At 44.7% G+C, this 25,471-nt stretch overlaps 2 protein-coding genes across 2 annotated transcripts in view; one reads left to right on the forward strand and one right to left on the reverse strand.

The window, feature by feature from the left end:
* Positions 1-7,120, forward strand: part of ACOT12 (acyl-CoA thioesterase 12) — a 33,162-nt gene extending 26,042 nt beyond the window's left edge. The window contains exons 12-16 of the mRNA XM_054054814.1: positions 920-1,003; positions 2,951-3,084; positions 4,508-4,636; positions 5,730-5,856; positions 6,979-7,120. Coding sequence (XP_053910789.1) covers positions 920-1,003; positions 2,951-3,084; positions 4,508-4,636; positions 5,730-5,856; positions 6,979-7,113 — 609 coding nt within the window. The 3' untranslated portion in view covers positions 7,114-7,120. The remainder of the gene's footprint in view (positions 1-919; positions 1,004-2,950; positions 3,085-4,507; positions 4,637-5,729; positions 5,857-6,978) is intronic.
* Positions 7,121-14,479: 7,359 nt separating this feature from the next.
* On the reverse strand, positions 14,480-20,124 carry ZCCHC9 (zinc finger CCHC-type containing 9). The gene is made up of 5 exons (XM_009559425.2): positions 19,615-20,124; positions 18,374-18,524; positions 18,002-18,094; positions 17,516-17,584; positions 14,480-15,403 (listed from the first exon to the last, which is right to left on the reverse strand). The coding sequence occupies exons 1-5, from the start codon at positions 19,939-19,941 to the stop codon at positions 15,288-15,290; spliced, it is 756 nt and encodes a 251-aa protein (XP_009557720.1). The 5' UTR covers positions 19,942-20,124; the 3' UTR covers positions 14,480-15,287.
* Between the last annotated feature and the right edge of the window lie 5,347 nt (positions 20,125-25,471).

Here is a 25,471-nt window from a genome sequence, read left to right on the forward strand (position 1 = left end):
TTCAATAGCATCTGTTTCTGGCTCGGACGTGCTAGGCCATAGAATGTTCCAGCATTATGAAATGAATAGTGATGAACCTGAGTTTAGGTGAATCCATAGACACCCTAAATGTTGTTGTGGTGTTGAATTTTTGTGGTTAAATTTTCATTGCATATAAGATTTCAGTGACTCACAGAAATTTTACTATGTCTTTTTCCATTACATGAAAAAATAAATAAATGAGAATTATAATGCAGGAAGTGATTTGCTGTTAGCAGTGGCATCTCCACTATATGCAGCAGCATTTCGTTTCAAAAAAATAAATAAAGATATGCACACAATTATAAAAATGGCTTACTTAAGGTTTATTTAACATTAAATTAAAACCTGTCATTAAAGACTCTAAGGCTGTATTCTCTTTATCCAGTGGTTAAATGAGAAATCCATCCACTGTAGTCAAGCATAAATAATGGATATATTTGCACTTTCTCTGCTCTAAGCCTGCTGTGTAAAGCTGTTGCCAAGATAGACCACAGCTTGATAGCAATGAAGAGGTTAATTTTCTAGTAGTTTGTAATTACTTAGGAGGAGGATGGACGGAACTATTAATTTAGTGGCCTGGGAGGTTACCTGTGTTATCTCTCTGGAAGTCACAGTTTTTCTGCCGTGCTTTATAATTGGGGAAGCTGGAAGTAGTATTCTGTTGTTGTTTAATTAGGATTATTTTGCCAGCGGCCCTGTGAGCACACAGTTAAGCTATTGGAAGTATTTAATTCAGAAACCACTGGACTGTGTTTTGTGGAAGGAAAACACTTATGAGAAAATACACATTTGTTTGCAATTGAGGGATAATGATAGAAGAAAAGCATCTCATATCTGCAATGTTTAGTGAAATGTACCTTTAGCACTTCATTTTCAAGAAATGTGTCTTACATTTCAGGCATATATGAGTTACAGTAATATAGCCGCTCTGATGCACCTAGCAGCAAAACCAGGATGGGAAATAACCGATACACTGGATGATGTAAGTGCGTAGCTGTGTAACACCTACATAGCCTCTTGAGTTACGTTTCACCATAAAAGGTGGATGGAGAAAAACTATGTTTTACATTTGTAAATAAATATATTAACTTGGCAGTGTCCAAAATTCCCAGAGTTTCTCTGAAAAGTTGCAAAGTAATCTCTGATTCTCCCAAGTGCTGTGCAACCTGGAAGTGATGGGGATCTTGTGAAGCAGCATGTGCTTCTCTATATGAAGAAGATTAGTTCGCTCTTCCCTGGAATTGGAATGACCCCAAGTTGAGTGACAGTTTTTGAAGACAGAAGCTCTTTGTAAGCTCTTTGACACAGAGACACAAGACTTGTCAGCCTGTAGTAGTAACCTAGGCTTGCCAGTGTTCACTTAGCAGAGAGATGTGTTAACAGCTGCACGTCCTACTTAATGTTGTGATTTTTGACTCTAGAACTGGATTCCTAAGAGAACATGATTTCTCTTCTATGCCTTAGAGGAATATTGATCTGTGTATCCTGTAGCTGGTTTCTGAAGTTCTTGGGCCTTTTGTTTTACAGCAGACTTCAGCAAGATGGTTTCTGGATTATACTTTTTTTTTTCCTATTTCAAAACATGAAAATACAGAAACATACAAAATCTGTGTTGTTGCACAAGTGCTCTGTAAACCAGAAGATTGTTAATTTTTGATATAGCAAAAAAAAAATGATGCCTATGAATTTTAAATCACTGAGAAATGAAAATCTGTTAAAACTTTTGAGGATTTGATAAGTAACTTGGTGTATCAGATTAAAATTTGGTAATAAAGTCCACTAATTCTAAGCATTCTTGTCTACCCATCTTCTTCCATTATACAGGGTTTATGGAAGATGCCAAGCCCTTCTTTTGCAAGGATTATGTGTGCATTGTTGTGTGCAGGTTATTCCTTTTCAGTTCTCTGTGTTAGGATTCAGGCCTAAGACAAGACAAGATACTGCAAGTGTGGGGCAAGACAGGCAAAACTATGTTTTGAAGTAATTTTTTGCTACATTGTTAACTTCGGGTGCTCTGCTTCACAGTACAGAATAGGGGGTGTGGGACAAGGTATTTTGCAAAGAGAAATGTTGAGTCATTTTACAGGAAGGAGGCACATGCCAGTGTTCGACTGATTGGCATGGACAAAGGGAGCTGAAGTAGTTGAACTTAGTTTACTAATTTACTTATTAATTACTAAGTAAAGACAAGCTACTGACTCCTCTTTACTTCAACTTGCTCCTGCTCTTAGCTTTTGAATTTCTGGAAAGCTTTAAGCAAATATCACTACTACTTCAGATAAATCTACCTTAATAAAGTTTCTTCCATTCCTTCCTAAAAGTCATGTTATTTTCCCTTGCTTTCCCATATTTATGCCATATTTCTGTACCTTAACCTGGCTTCAGGGTCATATTTAAAACCAGTCACAGATGCCAAATTCACAAACAGAATTGCACAAGGTCCTCAAGTTGCCCTGTTAACTTTTGGACTCAGTAAACTGAAGCTTCTGAGGAGACTTTCTATAGCAAGGTTGAGAAAAGGTTTTTATCTGCATTTCTGAAGTGTATCTGCTGTTGTTTATGAAAGACATGACATCTACATCCATTAATTAATTTTTTTTCCTAAGCCATCTGAAGTGTGAAAGAGATTTGGAAACTGTATATGTAGTGTGAAAAATAGGTCATACTGGCCTCTAGCTCACGCATTTCCACTTGCAAGCTAATTTAACTATCCCTAATCATATGTAAATAAAACTGTGTAATGTTATTCTGCTACCAGTGTATTCGATTTTACATTGTGCTGTAATCTCAAATACCTCCACCTGTCAGATACAATTTCATATGTACTCCTGAGAAAATCTGCACAAGTCCTAAATGTATGACATTTGTAAGTGCTAAAATATTTATAGCAATGATTCTTTGGTTTTAATATGCTATTGACTGTTTTCAGATAAAAATATGGACTCGTGAGAAGGGTGATGCGTTGTCACTCAAAGTTGAAATGCAAGTCAAGATACTATCACATCTAGCTTTCTCCCTTTTGTCTGACTTCACATTCCGCCAACAATGGGACAAACATTTCTTGTAAGAATTTACCTTTCTGTAACACTGTTCAAATCTACTGACAGCTAACTTTTCCTGATACAAATATTTTTGGGATGTTGACACTTTTCTACTGACATAAGAATAAATTACTCTAAGCTGTTGACATTAAGGATTCATTAGTTAAAGTAAAGTATGGATTTTTTTTTATCTTAGAAACAAAATTTAATTTCTCCTAAATCTGATTTAAAAATATGGTTGCCCTGGATTGTCAAAAGATTTTTCTAAAATGAGCAGAATGCCATGCCTAACAGCTGTATGTTGAAAGGGTTCATTTGGGTAGGTTGCATTTAGCTTGAGGTTTTAGTGCATACTCTCTGTAAGAAATAAGGCAAAGCTGTGGAGACCATGTTTGTGTTGTTTGGGACACTGATGCTCGGTTTCATCATACAGTCAAAGTGAGAAATCAAGAAATGAGGATCTTCAAAATGCGTATTTTAAGAAAAATAACATCTTATAGTGTATCTGAATTGGAGTGGGTTTCAGAATTGCTGTAAAAGGCGTTTGAGGCTTTTTTATTTACATTATATGGTGTGGAATAATGACTAGAGACAATCAATTGATATGATACTAATTTGGTCTGGCGAATGTTCTATTAAAGTAAAAGCTTTTTCAGTTAGTCATTCAAACCTGAAAGATTTTTATCAGGGTTTGAAAGTGGAAGCTTAGAGATATTTGAAAATTTACAGTCTCTGCTGAATTTATGGCATGTAACAAAAGAAACCTGAAGAAATGCTGTGTTGTTTTTCCACACCTACAGCCAAAATCTCAGGTTTCTTTTGACTCCCATGAAGCCTAATTGACTCGTCAAACTAGAATACGAGCCTAGTAGTGTTTGTTGCTGAGGCAGTAGAAGTTGAAATTAAATAAATCAATTACTGCCAGTGTGAAGGAAATTTGTGACCTTTTTTTGTAGTGAAAACTCAAAGATAGCGCTCAGCAGTTCCAGGACAGTGAGATTAAGTGTCCTGTCCTGCTGGTCCCATCTGAATGGAGCAGAAGACAACTTTGAATAAACTCCTACAAATGTTTCCCAAGTGTCTTTCCTGTGGTGTGTCAGATGTACAATGTCTGTTCATTCAGCAAGTAGTATTATGGTCTGCAAAGTAATGTCATTCCAAACAAGAATTCACAATAGGCAGAAGATACACTTTGAAGATGTTGCTCCAGCACCTTGTAGCACTTTTTAATAATTTTATGGCACAGAAAGGTGGTGTCAGCTGAGATGTTGCAGAAACCTCCGTCTTTCAGTCTGTATTCTCCTGTTTTCCTTACTGTCTCAACATGAAAATTGGCGGCTTTCTGTTGGGAGGAAATATGTGTTTGTACTATGTCCTTTGTAAGAGAAGTTTTTGCATACGTCAGGTTCCGTGTGTGTGTGTGTGTGTGTTAAATCTATTTGCAGAACTTGTGAGGTCCTGCAGGCTGTGAATGAAGATGAAAACATATATTATGTTACTTCTCTGCCCATGACTGGCCGTAAACCCATAGACTTTGTGATTCTTGTGTCCCAAAGGGAGCCCTGTAAGCCAAGGTGAGTGTGCAGTTTCAAGTTTAACAGTGAGCACTTTGGACCCACAGTTTTAAATACAATTGAATTTTAACTGGGCCTACCATTGGGTGACAAGGATAAGATTTTTTTTTTTAGAAGTTAGATTGGTAGCTTACCTAAAATACAGAATGTTGATGTTTGCACAACCAGATTTGTTTCTCAACATGTGAAGGTGCGATGAAGTAAATTCAGAGTATCACGAGTTTGTAGCATAGTCCAGCATAGCTTCTTTGATAGTGACTCTTTCGGAGTGTTCTGTTATGAAGGAAAATAGGCCAAAATTCCAAACAAAGAGGTTGGAAAAGACATGTCTCAGAGGCCTTGCCAGTGCGCTGAAGCACCTAACTGGGAATTTGTTTGTTTATTTTAAATGACTTTCTAATCCCATTTATTGTAATTCTGAGGATTTTCTTATTTAATGAAGCCCTCACACTTTCTTAAAACTTCAGTGTGATACATTTGTTCTATCTGTGAAATCTACTGTTGAATTTGGTTTTAAAAGACCCTTGAGTAGTTTAACATATTGATTTTTTTCATTACATTTAGTTTTGTTCCTGCATAATGAAACATGGATAAATGGTGCCATTTGGTGTATCTTATAGTTCTTTATTCTCAATTTCTTCTATTTAGTATTCTTCGTGTTAACAGAACATGACTTCTAAAAGGCACTGTTTTGTACTGTGCTTGGGTTTTTTCCCCCACCTCTGGGAAGTGAATCATGTCTACCTTTGCTGGGGCCACACAGCAGAGTCTCTTAGTAAGGGTTGCTCCTAGACCTTGATTCTGTGAACATTGGGCATGGAGAGCAGGATAAATAAATAAAAGGGAGGTGGTATATGTGGGTGATTGTTCTGTAGCTTTCTACGGAAGTCTCCTTGATTGAAGTCAGTGGTAAAGCCTCAATGAGACTCAAGAGAACTGAATCTTCTAACATTTATCTAAACATACAGAAGCTTGTTTGCCTTCGTATGAAAATGACATCTTTGGTATGGCTGTGCATACTGTGTAGTCATTTACATGTATCTTTTTCAACTTCTTATTAAAGAAATATTTGATTCTCCCCCTTGCCCTGCAGTGAACCCTACATAGTAGCTGTGAAGTCAGTTACCCTCACGTCTATGCCACCTTCTCCAGAATACTGCAGAAATGAAATCTCTTGTGCCGGATTCCAGATCTACAGTGACAGCAACAGCTCCTGTATGGTGAGTAGCTCTTCAAACGTCAGCTCTGCCTCCTTTCTTGTAGTACTATGTCTGCATATCACTTTGTTTCGGCCAACAATCTAGAACAGTAACAGCAACACAACAGAAAATCCAGTCAGTTTCCCTAGAGTTCAGGATGGTTATAAGGAGGAGAGGAAAGGAAAGGAAAGGAAAGGAAAGGAAAGGAAAGGAAAGGAAAGGAAAGGAAAGGAAAGGAAAGGAAAGGAAAGGAAAGGAAAGGAAAGGAAAGGAAAGGAAAGGAAAGGAAAGGAAAGGAAAGGAAAGGGAAGGGAAGGGAAGGGAAGGGAAGGGAAGGGAAGGGAAGGGAAGGGAAGGAAGGGAAGGGAAGGGAAGGGAAGGGAAGGGAAGGGAAGGGAAGGGAAGGGAAGGGAAGGGAAGGGAAGGGAAGGGAAGGGAAGGGAAGGGAAGGGAAGGGAAGGGAAGGGAAGGGAAGGGAAGGGAAGGGAAGGGAAGGGAAGGGAAGGGAAGGGAAGGGAAGGGAAGGGAAGGGAAGGGAAGGGAAGGGAAGGGAAGGGAAGGGAAGGGAAGGGAAGGGAAGGGAAGGGAAGGGAAGGGAAGGGAAGGGAAGGGAAGGGAAGGGAAGGGAAGGGAAGGGAAGGGAAGGGAAGGGAAGGGAAGGGAAGGGAAGGGAAGGGAAGGGAAGGGAAGGGAAGGGAAGGGAAGGGAAGGGAAGGGAAGGGAAGGGAAGGGAAGGGAAGGGAAGGGAAGGGAAGGGAAGGGAAGGGAAGGGAAGGGAAGGGAAGGGAAGGGAAGGGAAGGGAAGGGAAGGGAAGGGAAGGGAAGGGAAGGGAAGGGAAGGGAAGGGAAGGGAAGGGAAGGGAAGGGAAGGGAAGGGAAGGGAAGGGAAGGGAAGGGAAGGGAAGGGAAGGGAAGGGAAGGGAAGGGAAGGGAGGAAGGTCACAGATAAGTGAGGACACTAAGATCACTTTAGTATTGTAAAAAAAGGTATGCACTTTTTGCTAATTGTTGCCTTCGGTTTCTGAAGCACGGTATAATTCTGTTTGTATCCATAAAAGGTTTGATACTGATCTAGGCTCTGCAAAAATGGCTAACTATTGCAATCCATAGGATTTTGTGTTTCCATTATTTTTGTTCAAACAGGTGTGTTACTTCAGTCAAATGACATCAGGTGTTATGCCATACTTAGCAGCAAATCTTACTGGCTCATCAAAATCCATTGAAGTCACTGCTCTGGAATGTATAAAGTTTTTGGAGATGAAAGGCTGCAAGTACTGAAGTTAAAAATGGATTTCTGAGGAGACCTCCAAAGATTCTTGAGCAGTACTCACTGAAATTCCTGCATGGGTGTTGATAATTTTTCTACGTATTGATTACTTTTGATCAGGTAGCCAACATTGGGCTTGAGCCTGAGAATATCTAGTGCAAGCTATCAAATGAAGATTAGGCCTTAGGCTCTAAATTCAATGTTTAATTTTAAAAAGATTAAAGGACAGATACACTCTTGATTGTATTAATGAATTTTATATAGATAGAGGTAGAACTTGGTGCAGTAGAACTGTAGCTCACAAGACTATTTCACTGTTCCAACATAATATGGAATGTAATTGTATTCAGCCAGTTTTCAATTGACCCTCAGGGTGGTGAGGCACTGGCACAGGCTGTCCAGAGAAGTTGTGAAAGCCCCATCCAACCTGGCTTTGAACACCTTCAGGGATGGGGAATCCACAACTTCCCTTGGCAATCTGTTCCAGTGACTCATCACTTTCATGGTGAAGAAATTCTTCCTAATGTCTAATCTAAATCTGCTCCTCTCCAGTTTGTACCCATTGCCCCTCGTATTATCACCACAAGCCTTTATGAATAGCCCCTCTCCAGCTTTCCTTCAGGTACTAGAAGGTTGCTATAACATCTTCTCAGAGCCTTCTCTTCTCCAGGCTGAACAACCCCTAATTCTCTCATGTCCTCGTATAGAAGGTGCTCCAGGCCTCTGATCATCTTTGTAGCCCTTCTCTGGACCTGTTCCAACAACTCCATATCCTTCTTCTGTTGAGGATTCCAGAAGTGGACACAATACTCCAGATGAGGTCTCACAAGAGGAGAATAGAGGGGCAGAATCACTTCCCTCTCTCTGCTGGCCACACTTCTTTTGATGCAGCCCAGGACACGGTTGGCCTTCTGGGCTGCGAGTGCACATTGCTGGCTCACGTTGAGCTTCTCATCGACCAGGACCCCCAGGTCTTTCTCTGCAGGGCTGCTCTCAATGACATCATCTCCCATCATGTACTGAAAACAGGGATTGCCCCGACCTAGGTGCAGGACCTTACACTTGGCCTTGCTGGACCTCATGAGGTTCTCAGAGGCCCACTTCTCCAGCCTGTCCAGCTCCCTCTGGATGACATCCGTCCTTAAGATTTGAGCAACTTGGTCTGCTGGAAGTGTCCCTGCTTGTGGCAGATGGGTTGGAACTGGACAATCTTTAAGGTCCCTTCCAACACAAACCATTCTGTCATTCTGTGATTATATCGGTAAATACCACCCCATCTGCTAAGCAGCTTATCTGATGCTCTGACCTGGTTGTCCAGGTTCTTGCAGATCCATTATTTATAAATCACCCTATGGAAGTTAGTGTTTGCTCATGATTGTGCTTCATCTAGTAATACTTCTAGTTACTCTGACTTCCAATAAATTATTTTTCCTGAGGTTGTAAATCCAGGTAAAATGGTAAGTTTTACTATGGTGTCTCTGGAATGGCTTCAGACATCATCCCAGCAAGATTGTTTCGTAGTGATGGTAGGGGCGGTTGGATTCCGACAGAAGTGCTGTGACCTCCAGCTGGGAAGCTGAATGTGAGACTGCTCTGCTGGTGTTGAATAAATTCAGAACAGCAAGACTCTTGGATCCACCCTCCTCACAGCTGAAAAGGGAGAATAGTTTGAGAGGTTTTATTGTGGCATGTCTTTGTTCTCTGCTCGTATTTTTGGCTCAAGAAAAACTCCAAAACAACCACCCCAGGATGATCATCAGTAGTTAGACTGTGACATGAATGTTGGATTGTTAAGAGAATCAGAGCTGTGCCCTTTTATCTTGCTGCAGTCTCATAATTGGTAGAGCAAGAGCTCTGGGGGCCTGGTCCAGTTCTCACTTAAATAAATACATCTTCAGTTCACCCTTTAACCAAATCAAATCTTTCATCAGTGATTTATAGATTACAGCATGCCTGCATGTTTTGCATATGGCACGTCTGCCCAGTGCAGCAGCAGAGACACCAGCTGGATCTTAGAAACCACTGGGTATACTGGCGCTGTGAGCTGCCCAGCCTTTCAACAAGACTGGTTTAGCCTGGGTACAGCCTTGAAACAAAGCATTAGCAAAGTCAGCTGCCGTCTTCTGTGTCTGGTGAAGGCCAGCTGCTGTATGCCACACAACACAGGGACACTTTTGCATTAGTAATAAACTACAGCCAGTCCTGGTCTTTGGCCTTGGAGAAGAAACTGTAGATCTGGATTTTTGGATTGTCATCATCCCATGGCTAAGGTGCAAATACCTGTCTAGAGAGGGAGGACAGCAGCCTTAAAGCAGCCCCGTCTGGAGCACAAATCCACTGAGGCCCTGCTCGCCTTTTCCTGGCACAGCTGGTGATGGAAGGATCCAGGCTCCCTCCATGGACCAGGAGCTCAGCTCTCCTTGTCCTGCTCACACTTGCTATGCGCAGAAGATGGCAGATGAGCTCTTGAGTGAGCAGGTGTCTGTGGTCACAGTGTTTGGTGAACAGAGACACCTAATGTTCAGCTCTGAATACATGCATGATACACTGGGGAGAAAGTCTGAACGCTGCCTGCACCAAGCATTCCATGTCAGCTATGCAGGTGGCTTCCTGTGCAGTTTATAACCTGCCTTTAAAGACATGCTGAACTGAGCTGCAGGGTTGCTGCATGGGCTGTCTACAGAACACTAGCATTTCTGAAATATTAACATTGTGCCGAGCTCATGCCTACATCAGCAGTTCTGCCTTCCACCCCCAGGTGAGACCTTGGCTATCCTGGTGCAAAGCACTCCTGGTGCCAAGTCAGGCCATGTTCTGGACACAGCCATACATCTTTGGAGTGGCAGGGGAAAAACGTCTCTCCGGTATAGACCAAAGACTCTATTTTACCAGCCTTCGTGCAACTTTTAGGACAAGGAGACTCAGGTTTCTGGTGCAGAGATTTTGCTTAAACTCAAATTAATTTGCTTAACTTTCCACTTTATTTGTGGGTACGACACATCTTAACATGTAGCACCATTTAAAGCTGCTTTTCAAACAGATTTCTTGGACTATACATACCTTTGCGAAATCGTCTAAAAAAAAGAGATGAGTGGGTGCATTTAACAAGTAGTTTTGTTACAGTTACTGAAGATTGCTAACCTGTGCATTTGGGTGCCTCACATTCCTCAGTAATCACTGAAGCAGTAGAGAAGAGGGAGGCATACATGCTTCCAGCCCTATCCCAGTACATGTGTGATTACATGAAAACAGCTGCTGCCTTTATACTGAAATTCTTACAGAGACTATATGTACCCTGTGTGTTTCTCTGTCTGAAGAATTCCATTATTTTTTCTCAGGACAACAGAACAGAACAGCAGTCAGGCGTAGAAGCCTGACAGATGTTTTTACAGTGAAAGATGAATCAAAGCAACAGGTATAATCTGCCCCATGATGGCTGTTAGGCTCACTGACTCCCAGAGGAGCACTACAAAGACTGTGTTGCTGTGCTGAACAGCACAGGGCTGGGCTCCAAAGGCGGGCGAGCTGGATACTAGCATGCCCTGCTTGTGCTCCACCACTTTGAGAAAAGATGTTAATCCTACGCATCTTGCAGGATTTCTTTTGCCACAACTGCCCTCTCACTCCTCCTATTTTTAGCAGGCCCTTTGGCCAGGCAGAAGTGACAAGTGATAAGCTGTGGAAACAGTGAGTTTCCTTTTCCTCAAACTCTGACATAATATATAACTTTGAAGTCCATCAAAGGGACGCTTTTGCCTCAGACTGCAGCAGCACCACTGGGTGACCACATCTTCACAGAACCACAGCCTTGCAGCTCTGGGAGAGGCTCTGCTTTGAAACCACAACTTTCACACCACGCTGCCAACTCCAACCCCTCATCTAGGAATTACTGGTACCACTTGGAAAGGCAGGGTGTGTGGCTTCCAGTTCCTATAGGTAAAAGAACGTTACAATACTAAATTTCTAAAGAAAGGAAATAATCTAAAAAGATGCTTTTTTAACAAAATAAAAGGAAACACTTTTTAAGCTGAGTTGCCTGTGCAAAATGTCTACATTAAAGTGATACTGCTTTGAGCTTTAATCCAACAGTTAATTAAAACTTTGTAATTAATACTTGATTTCATCCCCTCCTTTTCCCCATTTAAAAGTGTGCTGATTGTTCAAAACTGAATAAGCATGCCTGAAATTAGTCATATTATGTGCCTTTATACCCAAGGCAGAACCATGAAACCTAAAGAGCTCTAATTCCTGTACTTTCTAGCAGTGCTTTATTAAAAATAATGTGTACAAATATATCCATGCAATTAAATTCCTGTATTTGTTTTTTTGCTGTAAGAAAAGGATGTTCCAAACCCATGGTTTTAGTGGCTGGTCCAGCCCTGAGCTCAGGCTTGCCATCTGGTGTTCTTACCACGATTATGTATGTGTATTTTGTGGGTGACTTTAACTTTCCGAATATCTGCTGGGAGTACAATACAGCAGAAAGGAAACAGTCTAGGAGGTTCCTGGAGTGCATGGAAGACAACTTCCTTGCACAACTGGTTAGTGAACCAACAAGGGAGGGTGCCTTCCTAGACCTGCTGTTTGTGAATAGAGAAGGTCTTGTTGGGGATTTGACGGTTGGAGGACGCCTGGGATTAACCGATCATGAGATGATAGGGTTTTCAGTTTTAGGTGGGATAAAGAAGGGGACTAACAAAACTATCACATTAAACTTCCGGAGGGCAGACTTTGGCCTGTTCAGAAGGTTGATTAGCAAAGTCCCGTGGGAAACAGTCCTTCAGGGCAAGGGAGCCCACGAGGGTTGGGCGCTCTTGAAAAATGAAATCCTAGCAGCTCAAGAGCAAGCCATCCCTGTGTTCCAGAAAAGGAGCCGGCGGGGGGAAAAGCCAGCTTGGTGGAGCAGGGAGATCTCAAGATGTGTCAATAATAAGAAGAAGCTCTATGTGCTTTGGAGGAAAGGACAGGCATCTTGGGTGGACTACAGGGACGAAGTGAGATCGTGCAGGGAAAAAATCAGGAGGGCCAAGGCCCAACTAGAAATAAAACTCGCTAAGTCTGTGAAAGACAACAAAGAGTCTTTCTACAAATACATTAACAGGAAAAGGAGGACGAGGGAGAATATCCAGTCTCTATTGGATGCAGAAGGAATAACAGTGACAGGGGATAAGGACAAGGCTGAGGTACTTAATGCCTTCTTCGCCTCAGTCTTTAATAGCAAAGAAAGTTGTTCCTTCTGTTTACAAATCCAAGAGTTAGAGGGGCAGAATGAGGCTCCCATGATCCAAGAGGAGGCGGTTAGACTTGCTTGCCCAGCTAGACGCCCACAAGTCTATGGGGCCGGATGGGATCCACCCAAGAGTATTGAAGGAGCTGGCGGATGTCCTTTCCAAACCCCTATCCATCATCTTCCAGAGGTCCTGGCTGACTGGGGAAGTTCCACTAGACTGGAGGCTGGCTGATGTTGTGCCCATATACAAGAAGGGTTGCAGAGAGGATCCAGGGAACTACAGGCCTGTCAGTCTCACCTCAGTGCCAGGGAAAGTCATGGAACAGGTAATCTTGAGTGCTATCATGAAGCACATGCAAGAGAACCGGGTGATCAGGCCCAGTCAACACAGGTTTACGATAGGCAGATCTTGCCAAACTAACCTGATCACCTTCTATGACAAAATCACTCGACTACTGGATGGGGGAAAGGCCATGGATGTAGTCTTCTTGGACTTCAGTAAAGCCTTTGACACAGTTTCTCACAGCATTCTGCTTCAGAAACTGTCAGCCTCTGGCCTGGACAGGCGCACACTCTCCTGGGTTGAAAACTGGTTGGATGGCCGGGCCCAGAGAGTGGTGGTCAATGGAGTTAACTCCAGCTGGAGGCCAGTTTCAAGTGGGGTTCCTCAGGGCTCAGTACTGGGTCCAGCTCTGTTCAATGTCTTTATCAATGACCTGGATGAAGGCATTGAGTGCACCCTCAGCAAGTTTGCAGATGACACTAAGCTGGGAGGAAGTGTGGATCTGCTGGAGGGTAGGGAGGCTCTGCAAAGAGATCTGAACAGGCTGGACTGCTGGGCCGAGACCAATGGGATGAGGTTTAACAAGGCCAAATGCCGGGTCCTGCACTTGGGGCACAACAACCCTATGCAGCGCTACAGACTGGGGGAAGAATGGCTGGAGAGCTGCACGGAAGAGAAGGACCTGGGGGTGCTGGTTGACAGCCGACTGAACATGAGCCAGCAGTGTGCCCAGGTGGCCAAGAAGGCCAACGGCATCTTGGCTTGTATCAGAAATGGGGTCACCAGCAGGTCCAGGGAGGTTATTCTCCCTCTGTACTCAGCACTGGTGAGACTGCACCTCGAATACTGTGTTCAGTTCTGGACCCCTCACCACAAGAAGGATGTTGAGGCTCTGGAGCGTGTCCAGAGAAGAAGACACGAAGAAGAGCAACGAAGCTGGTGAAGGGGCTGGAGAACAAGTCGTACGAGGAGCGGCTGAGAGAGCTGGGGTTGTTTGGCCTGGAGAAGAGGAGGCTGAGGGGAGACCTTATTACTCTCTACAACTACCTGAAAGGAGGTTGTGGAGAGGAGGGAGCTGGCCTCTTCTCCCAAGTGACAGGACAAGGGGGAATGGCCTCAAGCTCCGTCAGGGGAGGTTCAGGCTGGACACCAGGAAAAAGTTTTCACGGAAAGGGTCATTGGGCACTGGAATAGGCTGCCCAGGGAGGTGGTCGAGTCACCTTCCCTGGAGGTGTTTAAGGAACGGGTGGATGAGGTGCTTAGGGACATGGTTTAAGGAGTGTTAGGAATGGTTGGACTAGATGATCCAGTGGGTCCTTTCCAACCTGGTGATTCTGTGATTCTGTGTAGTTAGGACATTTCTATTGAAAGGGTTAATTAATTCTTTAGAAGCAACAGCTTTACCACTGTGGTGCTTTCCTGCAAGGACTGTTGCTTACTACTGCATAATGCAAGCTGAAGTTTCTAGGCAGCGCATTAAAGATTTTTGGGGCACTGAAGCGTGGTCTTCATCCAACAGCTGCAACAGAGGACAGAGGAGCTTGATGTTGCAGAGTGCAGGTGACCTGGCCATGGCGCCAGGTCAGAACGAACTGCCACGTGTGAGATGGGCTCGAGGTGCACTTCTGCAGTGACATCATGTTGCTTTGTTTGTCTTGGATGAGATGATCAGGAGCAAGTGAAAGCTGACCACTGCTGGCTGCACAGGTGGAATTATTACAGCATTTAGAGAGCTGCTGGAGGAACTGCATTTGGAGTCAGTTTCATAACTTTTTTAATACTAGTTTTTCTAAGGCTGCAGTCTCCATTTAAAAATAAAAAGATCTGCCAATAAGCAGGTATGTGTAACACAAAGCAAAGTTTATTCCCAACTCACCCCAAGGAAAAGTCTTCAGAAACACTGAAGACTTTTGAGCACTTTCCTTGAAAGAAATTAAGAAAGTTGCTCACTTACTTTCCAACTCTTTCCAGATGTATTCACCACAGATATCAGAGGAACGGCTTGACTCTGTTTGTCTTAGTGAACAAATACTCAACAATCCAAAGAGTGTATCCACCGGGTTAACACCTCTACATTTAGGTGAGCCATGGTAATTGCTCTACAGGCTGCAGGGTACCCAATAACTTCACTGCAAGACTGCTCAGGCTTGCACATAGAGAAAGAAATAAATCTTTCTAGAAGAAGAAGGAAAAAACAAACCAGAAAATACCCATAATGCCGCTCTGTGAGATACATAAATACTCTTTAAGACCAGCATGACTGTGTCCACCCCAATATGTAAAACCAGCACGCAAGGTAGCAATATTGATCACCGAAATCCAGTGGTCACAGACCCTTGTGATGAAATGCACATATGCTGTTTGGTTACTGCAACCACATCCCTGTTGTGAGAAGAAGCCAATTTCCCTCTGCAGAGAGCTGGGTGAATCAGAGGGAATGCTGTATTTTGGCAGAGAGAAATAAAAACAAAATACGAACTTGCTGCATTTCTGCTGTTTCCAGGTTTTCAGTAAGCTAGGGGAGTCTGGGAGGCACACTGGAAAAATGAGGGGCAGGCAAAAATTTAGCAGCAGCAGCCTGCTTGATTTTCTGGAATCAGCCATCCACCCCTGTAGTCACTATGCTGGAGTGAAGCAGTGTAGCCACCAGTGGTTTAAGAGCCAAAAGGCCTTCAGAAAGTAACAACTTTGGCTACCTTCCCTTTTGGTTTTGGCAGCTTCGATGTTTCCATAATTTCTTCATAATCTGCACTCATTCCAGCGGCCCATCGCCCAACTGTAACCTGATCTGCAGAGTGAGAGATGAGAGATTATGGGAAGGCTAAACATTACCATCACATCAAACTTTCAAAAACTTTTAAGGCCCATCATCAGTTCAGCAAGGATCTGACTGTTTAGTTTCAGTGCTGAAGCCAACTCTCCTTACACAACTTCCTTCTAAAAAAAAATAAATAAAAATTAAAACCTGTGTTTTGTAAACTACCTTTCTTCCCCAACACAGACTGTCATGGTTCAGAAATCATTACTACATATTTTTTCCTATTTGGCTATCCAAAGTAGCATTCAAAGAGTATGCAGATGATACATTAGCACTCACGTTAAGTCCAAATAACTCTTATAATGAGGATTTTAGAATATTTCAAGCATCTCTTGATAGAAAGGAAAGACCTTGCCTATTATAAAGGTGAAAAATCTATGCTGGAGGAGGCACAACAGAACAAAATTTACATTTCTCAACTTGCACTCCTGCATATAATCAGCATAATCCTTTTGCTGTTTAAAGGCTATTCAAACCAATTCACACCCCTTTCCTAGAGAAAACACTGTTAACCAACTGTTATTCATTTTGTGAGTGACAATCTACTTTTGAGAGGAACAAATCAAATTGCACCAAGAATATCACACAAACAAATGAATGTTTACTTAGGATTAACTTCTGTATATTAAAGCAGGCCAAATAACTCTTCTTGATATAATCTGTAGTGCCTAAACTTTGCCAGTTATCAGCTACCTTCCTGCAGTCTGAAAGTACTTCGCATGATGCAAACAGATTTCAAAGAACATTTATTCCCAGTGGTGTCATGGTTCCAATGAATTAAAACTACTTTCATCAGCAATACTAGTTCTGAAATATCAAGAGTAAAGATTAAGATATCCCTTGGAAAACTAAACAGCAGTGGTCCATTCTTCATTATGGACGTAAAACTCCTCAGAAAAAAAAAAGGTAGAAAATAAAAATCCAGTCCCAATTCACACAATTTTGAATCCTACTGCCAGAGAGCAGGAAGACTTACATGGGACTGCTCAAACAACTGAAGGCTGCTGTCCCCTGCTAACAGCTGGCCCAGCTGGTGCAGTGCTGTTCCCTACAGACATTTCTGCTATTGCATGTGTACAGGTTAGTTTTACAGAAAGCATTTAACAACACAAAGGCCCTTGGCTGAAAATGTAGCAAGCAGAAATCCAAGGGCTACATTACCGGCTCTCAACTCAGCTGCCCCCTGAATGGGCACTGCCCAGCCATCTGCTATGGCTGACAAGTTTGGAGAAACTTTAAAGAGTGTTTTTGTATTGGAAACTTCTGTCAGACCAGTTAAGACTCAACCTTACTTCTTCTAAACTAGCAAAGCAGCATATATCTGGAAAGTTATATTTGGTCTCAGATACAATATTCTGTAAGATCAGATATAGGAAACAGCTGAAGTATAGCGCTCTATTGCCTCCATAAATATTTATATATTAATTCCACAAAAGTGGTGTATTATTAACCCGAAAGTTCTATAGGCTACACAAAGTAAAAAAAAATGCATAAATTTGACACCACTTCCATTAGAGAATCATTCTTCAAACCCTTGAATGATGCTTTTGCCTTTCTTGGCACAGGATTTTTTTATATAATGTAACTTGTCCTCCCACATGGATAACAGAAGAACATGTAAGTAAGCAGCTTATTGGCCGGTGAATCCAGCTGGATAGATCTCCTGTCTGCTCTTCCTCTCCTGCCTTGAATGACTCGAACCTTTGCCTGCACACAGAGCTTTTAAAAGCTGCAACTGACATACCCAGACCCATCCACTTCACACATAAAGCATCATCAGAAGAAACCAGTTTTGTTCTACAGCTGCTAAAGTTGTGATCAGCAATAAAAATAATGACTAACAAATACACATTAGCACATCAGGTTACCTTCAGAAACCCACATGCTATAAATTTTTTTTAACTGAAAGATCAAGTTTTGCACTGCCTCCTCTACAGAGCCCTTACTAAAAGTGCTCATTCCCAAAGGAAGGTCACCTTTGCTCAACTCCTCTTCTCAAATACTTTCTCCTTGACCAAAGCCAGGCAAGGCAGTGAATGAACATGACTCAGATATGCACTCAAGCTCCACCCTGTATCTCACCTAAGTTCTGCTTTTCCGGACAGTCTTTTTTGAAGTGCTCCACAGAACCACAAAGTTTGCAGCTGCCACCTGTTAAAAGAGAAAGTTGTCACTTATCTAGGAAAATAAAACCACCAAATCAGAACAACCCCCTTACACTGTTTTGCTGTTTTACTATGTAGTCTGGTATATGTACATTTAAACGCACACTGTCTACATACATACAGCCTATTATAATTGTGTTTCTTTGTGTGCTGTTTGATATTCTAAGCACAAGCAAGTTCTCATTCTTTGCATCTCACCTCGTTGTTTAACACTAAGCTATAATTAAAACAGAAATCCCTAGGGAGTCAATATTTACATTAAAATCTCTAGAATGTATCTGATTTTACTAAGAGTAAAAGGTATCTGGAAATTCCTTTTAGTCATTCAATTGCAATGTTACTTTGTTCCATACCACATAAGTACGAAAAACATATTTTGGTTTTAGTAAATTAGTACACTCACCTTCAGCATATAGTCCCTTGGGATTATCTGGACATGACCTTGACAGATGACCCATCTCACCACAGATGAAACATTTTGCATATGGAAATGCCCCTAGAAAATCCCATACAGTTAATGATTCTCAGTAAAAAAATGGTGAAGATATAGACAGCTGTGAACACACTATAATGACAGTATTTACTATGCTATTATACTATAAACACTATACTGTCCCTCAAACTGTTAGATTCATTGGTGTAATGTTATATTCCTTTAAACATCTTAACCTATCTCCTCACAACACTTAAATTACTAAAACATAAAGTTCATTTTTCATTAGTCACAAAACTCGGACAAAAGCACCTTGAAAAAGATAAATTTTTTGAGGCATACCAGCCGCTGGATCTACTTTCGCTTTGCATTTGCTGATGTCATGTTCTGTGGATCCACACCGGTAACAGATTCCTGTGCCCATATCTTGACTTTCCAGTACTACAGGACAATCAGCCACACCATGGCCAGGTTCCCTACAGTGGAAACATACCTTTGAAAATAAAAATTAAGTTACATGCATTTTCATAGACATTTCATGTAGCAAAACACAGCACTTGTAGGTGACATTACTAAAGAACTCACTAACTCCAATTATCTAGTTACCTCCTACAGGTAGTAGACCTTCACCAGATCAGTATTTCTCTTGAACTGAAACCCTGAGGGTGTAATCAGGTACTTAACACTAGTGTCATGATTTGGTTACTCTAACATTCAAAGACAAGATTCTGTGAACAGCACCCAAAGACCTGAAAATTCCAGTCCAATAAAGCCTTCCAGCTTTTCAGAAGGTAAATACATCAAGGTATTTTCTCCTCAGGGAAAAACAGCTAGACAAAAGAGACACTGTACCGTGTCACAAAATAACTGTCAGTGGTCTATGCCATGAAACAGTATTATTGTGAGTACTTTTCTCCTTTCATCAACACCACACTCAATAACAACCAAACATCCTGGATGAATGGTGATACGTGATTTTGACTACAGCACAATTCCCACACTATTTAAATACTACTGCAGTAAATGATGAAGCACATGTAAGCAACGCTGCACCAGTCCTACAATTCACTCATGCAAAATTTAAATATCTCATATTTATTAGTAGCAGAGACTCTATACTGCGTTCCCAGATTATGTTCAGCACGAGTCTGCACTAAGATAACTGCTTTCATGCAGTCTCCTTTTAAGTCTGCCACAGATCTCACTTCAATTCCCAAGCAGAAGACAGTGCAGAAAGCGGGTCCAAAAGAGCTGCAATATTGCTTTGATGAATTACATTGACGTGCACTGAATTAGTTGCACGCAGGTGACTGCAGGGACTAGGAATTCAAAGTGTAGCAAAATGGTGTTTAACCATAAGAGCCATGCTAAGGGCTAAGGCACAGGCTAAAATGCATTGTCTGTTTCAAAACTGAAATACTTAACTTTTATGTGTTTTCTTAATGCCTCTGGGGTCTGATTCTAGCGTGACCTCGCAGCACCATGAGCAGAGAAAAAGGAGCCCGCATTTCCCACACAGAGCTTTTACAACGTTTTTTCACAACACGGATAGCCAGCCCCCCATGACTCAAGACAAAATCTACCATATCATTTTTCTTCTTTTCTTGCCTCTTCAGCCTCCTATCCTCCCGCCGCTTGTCCCTCTTCAAGGCCAACGCCACCTCCTTCTCCAGCTCCGCTCCCTCTGCTCCGGCGCCCGCCCCGCTCGGCCGGCTTTCCCTCAGGAACGCCACAAAATCGTTCACGTCTTCGTTAAGGTAGTCCTTTTTCTTCCTGTTCTTCTTCTTCTTCCCCTTCTCTTGCTCCTTCCCGCGGGGGCGCGGGCCGGGGCCACCAGCCATCTCCTCCCACGGGGTGGCATCCAGCGCCCTCTCCCCACCTGGGCCGCTCCGCCGGGCCCATCTCGTCATGGTGGGATCGGAGCCGGGGCCTCCGCAGCCCACGGTAGGCGAACACGAAGACCGGCACGCCGCAGGACCCCTAGGCAAGGTTGTTCTCCCTCACGCCCCAGCAGAGCGGGTCAGAAGCAAGCCGACTCGGCGCCGGCCGATGCCGTCACTTCCTGCCGCCGTACGCCATTACTGCTCCCCGGAGAGGCGAGGGAGGGGCCTTCCCGGGGTAGAGAGGGCGGGGCAAACAAGGCAGGGGGCGGGGCCAAGAAAGCGAAGGAGGGATTTCCCCAAAGGGAGGAGGGGCTCTGCGAAGGGGTGGAGCCTCCCAAAGAGAGGGGGTGAGGGCTCTGAGGGCTAGTAGGCGGGGCCTCGCGAAAAGGGGCGTGGGATCTTGGGCACAGGGCGTGGTCCCACAGGCGGGGCCTCCTGGGAAACGGAGGGGGTGCACCGGCAGAGGGGCCTTTCTCACTGCAGAGGCGTAGATCTTCTCGGGCAGGGGGCGAGGCCTCTGTGGAAGGGGCGTGGCCTAGGTCACGTCAGGGGCAGCAGGGCACAGATGGATAAAGGCTTTGAGGCACTTACAGCCCCTCATTTGTGCAAGTTCTGGCCCAGCCCTCACCCCTTTTTAGGCATTGGGGCTCCCCGCAGAGAGGATTCCTAATTCTAAGATATAAAACCTTCACCCTTGTCCTCTTCTCCTGGGGCTGCGTCTGAAGAGAAAACGGCTCCACCCTCATCTAAGTCTCTTTACACCCCCTTCAAACCCCCCCTAAATGTGACTTTCACCTCAAATACCCTCACCGGCACCCCAAAAATGTGATTTTTACCACAAGTCTCCTCACAAACACCCCAAAAATGTGATTTTTTTTCTCTCAACTCTCCCCAAACATCCTTTCACCCAAACTCTTCCAAAACGCGAGTTTCACCTCAAAGCCACTCACAAACACCACAAAATTTCGCTGCCCAAGCTCTGCCTTCCTCTGTCCCGCCAGAGGAGCTGCTTTGGCCCGTCCCTTCTGGCCACCAAAAGGTGACCAGGAGATGTAGGATGGAGAAATGCCTTCCATCGCTCCTGCTTCAGCTGCCTGCATGCTCAGCCCTCAGCCCCAACCCAGCAGACCCGGCCTCCCTCCACCTCTCCCTGTGGGTGCGCTGCCTGCTCCTCGCCCAGGTCCTGCGTGCGGGACAGAGGGCACGCACAGAACGGCGTGGGCAGGGTTAGGAACCTCTCTGGCCCCTTCCCAGCCCTGACTGTGGCTGACGAAGCCCAGAGAGCGCAGGGCAGCATCATGCCACACTGCCAGCCCTGCCGTGGCACTGCGACAATGCAAGCCAAAGTGGCAATGCAGGAGCCCGTCGACCAGACGAGGATGAGGGAGTAGTCGCCATCACCTCTGCTGTCCTCTTCTTCTACCTCCCCCGACTCATTCCAACTGCTTGGCACCCACAGCCAGTTGACAACCAGGCAGAGTCGTCGGTGTGTGCTGGTGCCACGTTTGCAGAGAGTGCAGGCTGGCAGAGAGCTGGAGGTGGCCTCCGAGGGGTCCCAGACCTCCCCTCGGGCAGACAGTGGTGCATCTGGCACCAAGGTCTGGTGGCCTGGGGCTGGTGCCAAGGTATCCATGCCCTGTTCCCAGCAGCAGCGATGGGGATGGGGAGCTGGGCTCCCAGGCTCTTACTGCAACTTGGCCATCGCTAGTTCCTCCTGGAGGAGGAGAAGGCACTTCTCACTCCTCTCGCGGCCCTGGCTCAGCTGCGCGTCTGTCCTCAACAACGGCTCAGCCTCGCCAAGAGTCTCCCTGCAAAGCAGAGCGCAGCAAGCATGAGCAACACTGCTTCGGCTGTGCTCAGGCGTCCCCGAGGGGAGCCCACCTGCGGCTGCAGAAGCAGTTGACCTGGCCTGTCTTGGCTGTTACAGGAGGACGCTAACCAGTCATCAGATGGTGACGATGAGGATGGGCAGTAGGGTCCTGGCACCCGAAAAGCTTTCCTGAGCTAGAGCATGCCTACTGGCTTGGCCAGTGCCTACAGATAAGCAGTGAGGGCTAAGAGGTAACAATGCAGCCCCCGGGGAAGATGCCGTCCACCCCTCAGTGATGTCACAGAGCTCCTCCTGCCCCAGCGGTCACGCAGCATCGGCTGAAACTCGGCTGCTGAGGCTGGAGCTCCTGAATCACGAGCCCCTGAATTTCTTTTTGACTTGGAATACAAATTTTGGGTCATCTTTTTGGCTTTTTTATTTTTTTTTTTAATGTTCCTGAGACAAAGCCAAGCTGCTTTACATCACAAGCTAAATACCGGAGCCCGAGACTTCACAAGCCAGCTGTGCTCCCCTCCCTCCTCCTGGCAGCACTTTCTTGCCATCCGGGTTCTTTGGGGCTGCATTGTGTCTGCAGGCGGCTCAGACACGCCTAACAAGGTGAGCACAGGGGCTCACAGCAGCCCGCTTGTGGGGTCCCTTTTAAAAGGTCCTAAAAGGCTGGCGAATCCCAACTGGTTCACGTTAAGGTGAAAGGACAGCAGCCATCCTTTTCAACAGCTGATTTCATTTGACATTTATATTGTCTTGGTCTATGGCTGTGGCTACTGGAAAAGAGGTGTTGGTTTGTAGGGAAAAAATAAAAGGGGCAATCGAGAGAGAGAAAAGAAAAGTTGCTTTGCTTGTAGGATTTTTTTCTGATTTGTGGAGATAAAGTGTGAGGAGGAATTCTGTCAAAATTTAATGGTAGGCCATGTAGCCTTGGATGGCTTATGCTACCAACTCCCAATCTCGCTATGATTTGTAACAAGAAACAAAGTAAATGAAATTAATGATCTATCCATCGGTTTGGGGCTGATTGTGAGAGGACAGTAATCTTTCTGGGAACCTGGAGAAATTGTAGCTGCCTCGGCATTGGCTCCTGGGGTAGCAACTGCAGCAGCCTTGACAAAGCTGACAAATTTGGGGTGTTGGTTGAGTAAGCAGACTAATGCTACTTCAATTGCTCTGAGTGGCTTGTTAGCTGATGTTAATAGTGTTAGGCATGTTACATTACAAAATAGAGCTGCAATAGTTTTTTAGTATTAGCACAAGGACACGGGTGTGAAGAATTTGAAGGAACGTGTTGTATGAATTTATCGGATCATTCTGAATCAATGCACCATCAATTGAAAGAGCTGAAGGATTTGACCAAACAATTACAACATAACAATGATCCAGATTGGTTAAGGCAGTTCTTCTTCCCCTCCCTGATTAAGTGGACTCCAATTGGTCTCCAGGTTGTACCTTTCCTCTGCGTCTACGTCAGCACCGGGCCGAGGGGCAGCCGAGGCGGGAGAGGAACCCTGCGCTCAGCAGCACCAGACCCCTCTCTCCTGTGCCGCCGTGCACAGCACCAGCAGGATGAGCCCTTCCCTGCTCGGCTGCTGGCTCTGCTGTACCTGGCACCGAAGGAAGGCGGGAAAAGAGAAGTGGGTTGTGACGTCCTGACCAGGGCAGCCCTGAAGCAGTGCTGCACTGGGGGTGACTGGTTTAGGCTTCGGTGCAGGGCTCCTCCAGTGGCCCTGGCCCCTCTCTGCCCACGTTCTCCTAAGGTTGCGTCTGTGTCTGAAGCTGAATTCCAGCAAGCAGAAACAACTCCTGTGACTCTTTAGTTGTGTGTCCTCTGAAGGCTGCAAGATGTAAATAATGATACTTGGCACGCATCTTTCTCAGTGAAATGCACCGTGCAAACCTCTTCCTTCAAATAGGCTGGAACTTAACAGTCGGTGTAAAAATACTGAGCCATATCATTTTCTCTGTGCCTGATTAAGTCCACTGGCTAGGTTACACGAGTCTTTCTGTAAGGTGCAACCAAAGCCTGAGGTTTTGAGTGGCCAAGAGTGTTCTTTGCAAGGAGATGAAAAGGCACATCACCCCCATGAAATGGCAAAAGGACTCCCCAGAACACCTTCAGAACAACTCTGTTTCACAGAGGCAGCTTTTCGCACACAGCCCACGTTGTGCTGCTCGTCACAGGGCTGGGCGTGCGGTGCTGTCTTTGGCTGCATGGGCTTAAATGGGTGTCTAAGGCGAGTGTCCAGCGATTTCCTGTTACACAGTCTCCAATCTGGCTGAAGCCAACGCTTTCGAAGGAGATGCAGCTATGACGATACAGTCTTAGTCTAGGTTCGTATAGCTACTTCAAGGCAAGATCAGGTTCTTGCTGCAGTCACTCCTGCTCCAGTGGACCATGCCCATCTCCCCTACTGATTATGATCTCTTGTTTGGAAACATCCAAACCTCCCAACCCCTTGTAGGTACCATTTGTGCTGGACAACACTTCTAATGGCCTTACAGACAGAGACAACCCCAAGGATGAGCAAAGCAGCAGAGAGAACTCCACCTGATACGGTAATGCAGGGCACAACAGAGCAAAGTGAATGTCTCCTACGCCCCAACACAGTCACACCCTTCAGACACTATATCTTTAAGCACCAAAAGGCTATCAAAAGTAAAAGAGATTTGCTGTAATTTTCCTCTATGGAGCTTAGGCCCCTGAAGGTACAGGCGCACAAACGCATTTCGGCTTGCAGCCATTTGACAAATGCTAGATGTGTCTGAAGTCTGAATATCAAACGGAGGAGACCACGTGCCATGCAGAATTACTTACTGAAGAGCATTTGCCTATGAAGTTTTACAATACTTTACATAAATTACCTCTCTGAATTTGATGATTTTTTAAAAAGATTTTTTTTACTACTCCACTGTGTTTTTTTTAAGCGATCCTCACACTCTCCAAATAGTGCTCATGAGGTACCAGTCCTTCAATGTTATGCTGTATGTGCAAAAAACCAATCAGAACACTCTCCAGGCGCCCCTTCCCTTTAAACACACACTCCCACAGTTCAAACCTATTTTTCTCTCTCTCTCTCCAAACATGTAGCTCAAGACTAAACTCTGTGAAAAGGCTGCTTACCTATCGTGTTGTGAGAAACTGGTTTTCTGCTTCTTTCCTTTCTGTACTTCTCCAGTGCTGGACAACATAAAGCTGCTGCTGAAAGTTGCAGCCTGGTTGCCATCTCCTGCACTGCTCATCAGCCCATGTGCTGTTTGCTTGCTGCCACTGCACAGGCACATCTATCAGAGCGGCCTCACGGGGCCACGGGCCAGCTCCGTGCACACTTGAGGTGCTCCCTGGCAGGGCTCGGCGGGGACTTGGGGATCTTCACTTTGCTTCAGTGCTCTCTCGTCTCATCTTCTACCCCCTGATCTGACGGGATCCCCTTCCTCCTTGCGTGTAGTCTCTAGCAGACTCCCACCGTGCCATCTGCCCTCGTCATCTGCTGCACAATCGCAGCTGCAGCAGGATTTCCAGTGGGAGCAGTCACCACTCCTGTGGAGCTGGGACTCTGCAGGCCCATGGCCGTGCTCCCCAGCAGGGTGGTGCAACCCGTTGTAGGTAGTGGAGGTCAGGGAAAGGCGGGAGGGGAAAGGGGCAGAAAGCAACACCCAGAGACTCGTTCAGGGAAATAGAAATGTATTTTGTTTTTTCTGAATAAAGAGTTGATGGATGCCTGCTACTGACAG

The sequence above is a fragment of the Cuculus canorus genome, chromosome Z (genome assembly GCF_017976375.1).
Source record: "Cuculus canorus isolate bCucCan1 chromosome Z, bCucCan1.pri, whole genome shotgun sequence".
In the NCBI taxonomy this organism is placed as follows: Eukaryota; Metazoa; Chordata; class Aves; order Cuculiformes; family Cuculidae; genus Cuculus; species Cuculus canorus.

What these genes read in the sequence shown, in the direction of transcription:
- ZCCHC9 (XM_009559425.2), bottom strand. Translation starts at nt 19,941, where the DNA reads ATGACGAGATGGGCCCGGCGGAGCGGCCCAGGTGGGGAGAGGGCGCTG. An exon ending in GAAAGTAGATCCAGCGGCTG is followed by an intron (nt 18,095 to 18,373) that starts GTATGCCTCAAA and finishes GGGATTTTCTAG; the next exon opens with GGGCATTTCCATATGCAAAA. An exon ending in TCCGGAAAAGCAGAACTTAG is followed by an intron (nt 15,404 to 17,515) that starts GTGAGATACAGG and finishes CTCACTCTGCAG; the next exon opens with ATCAGGTTACAGTTGGGCGA.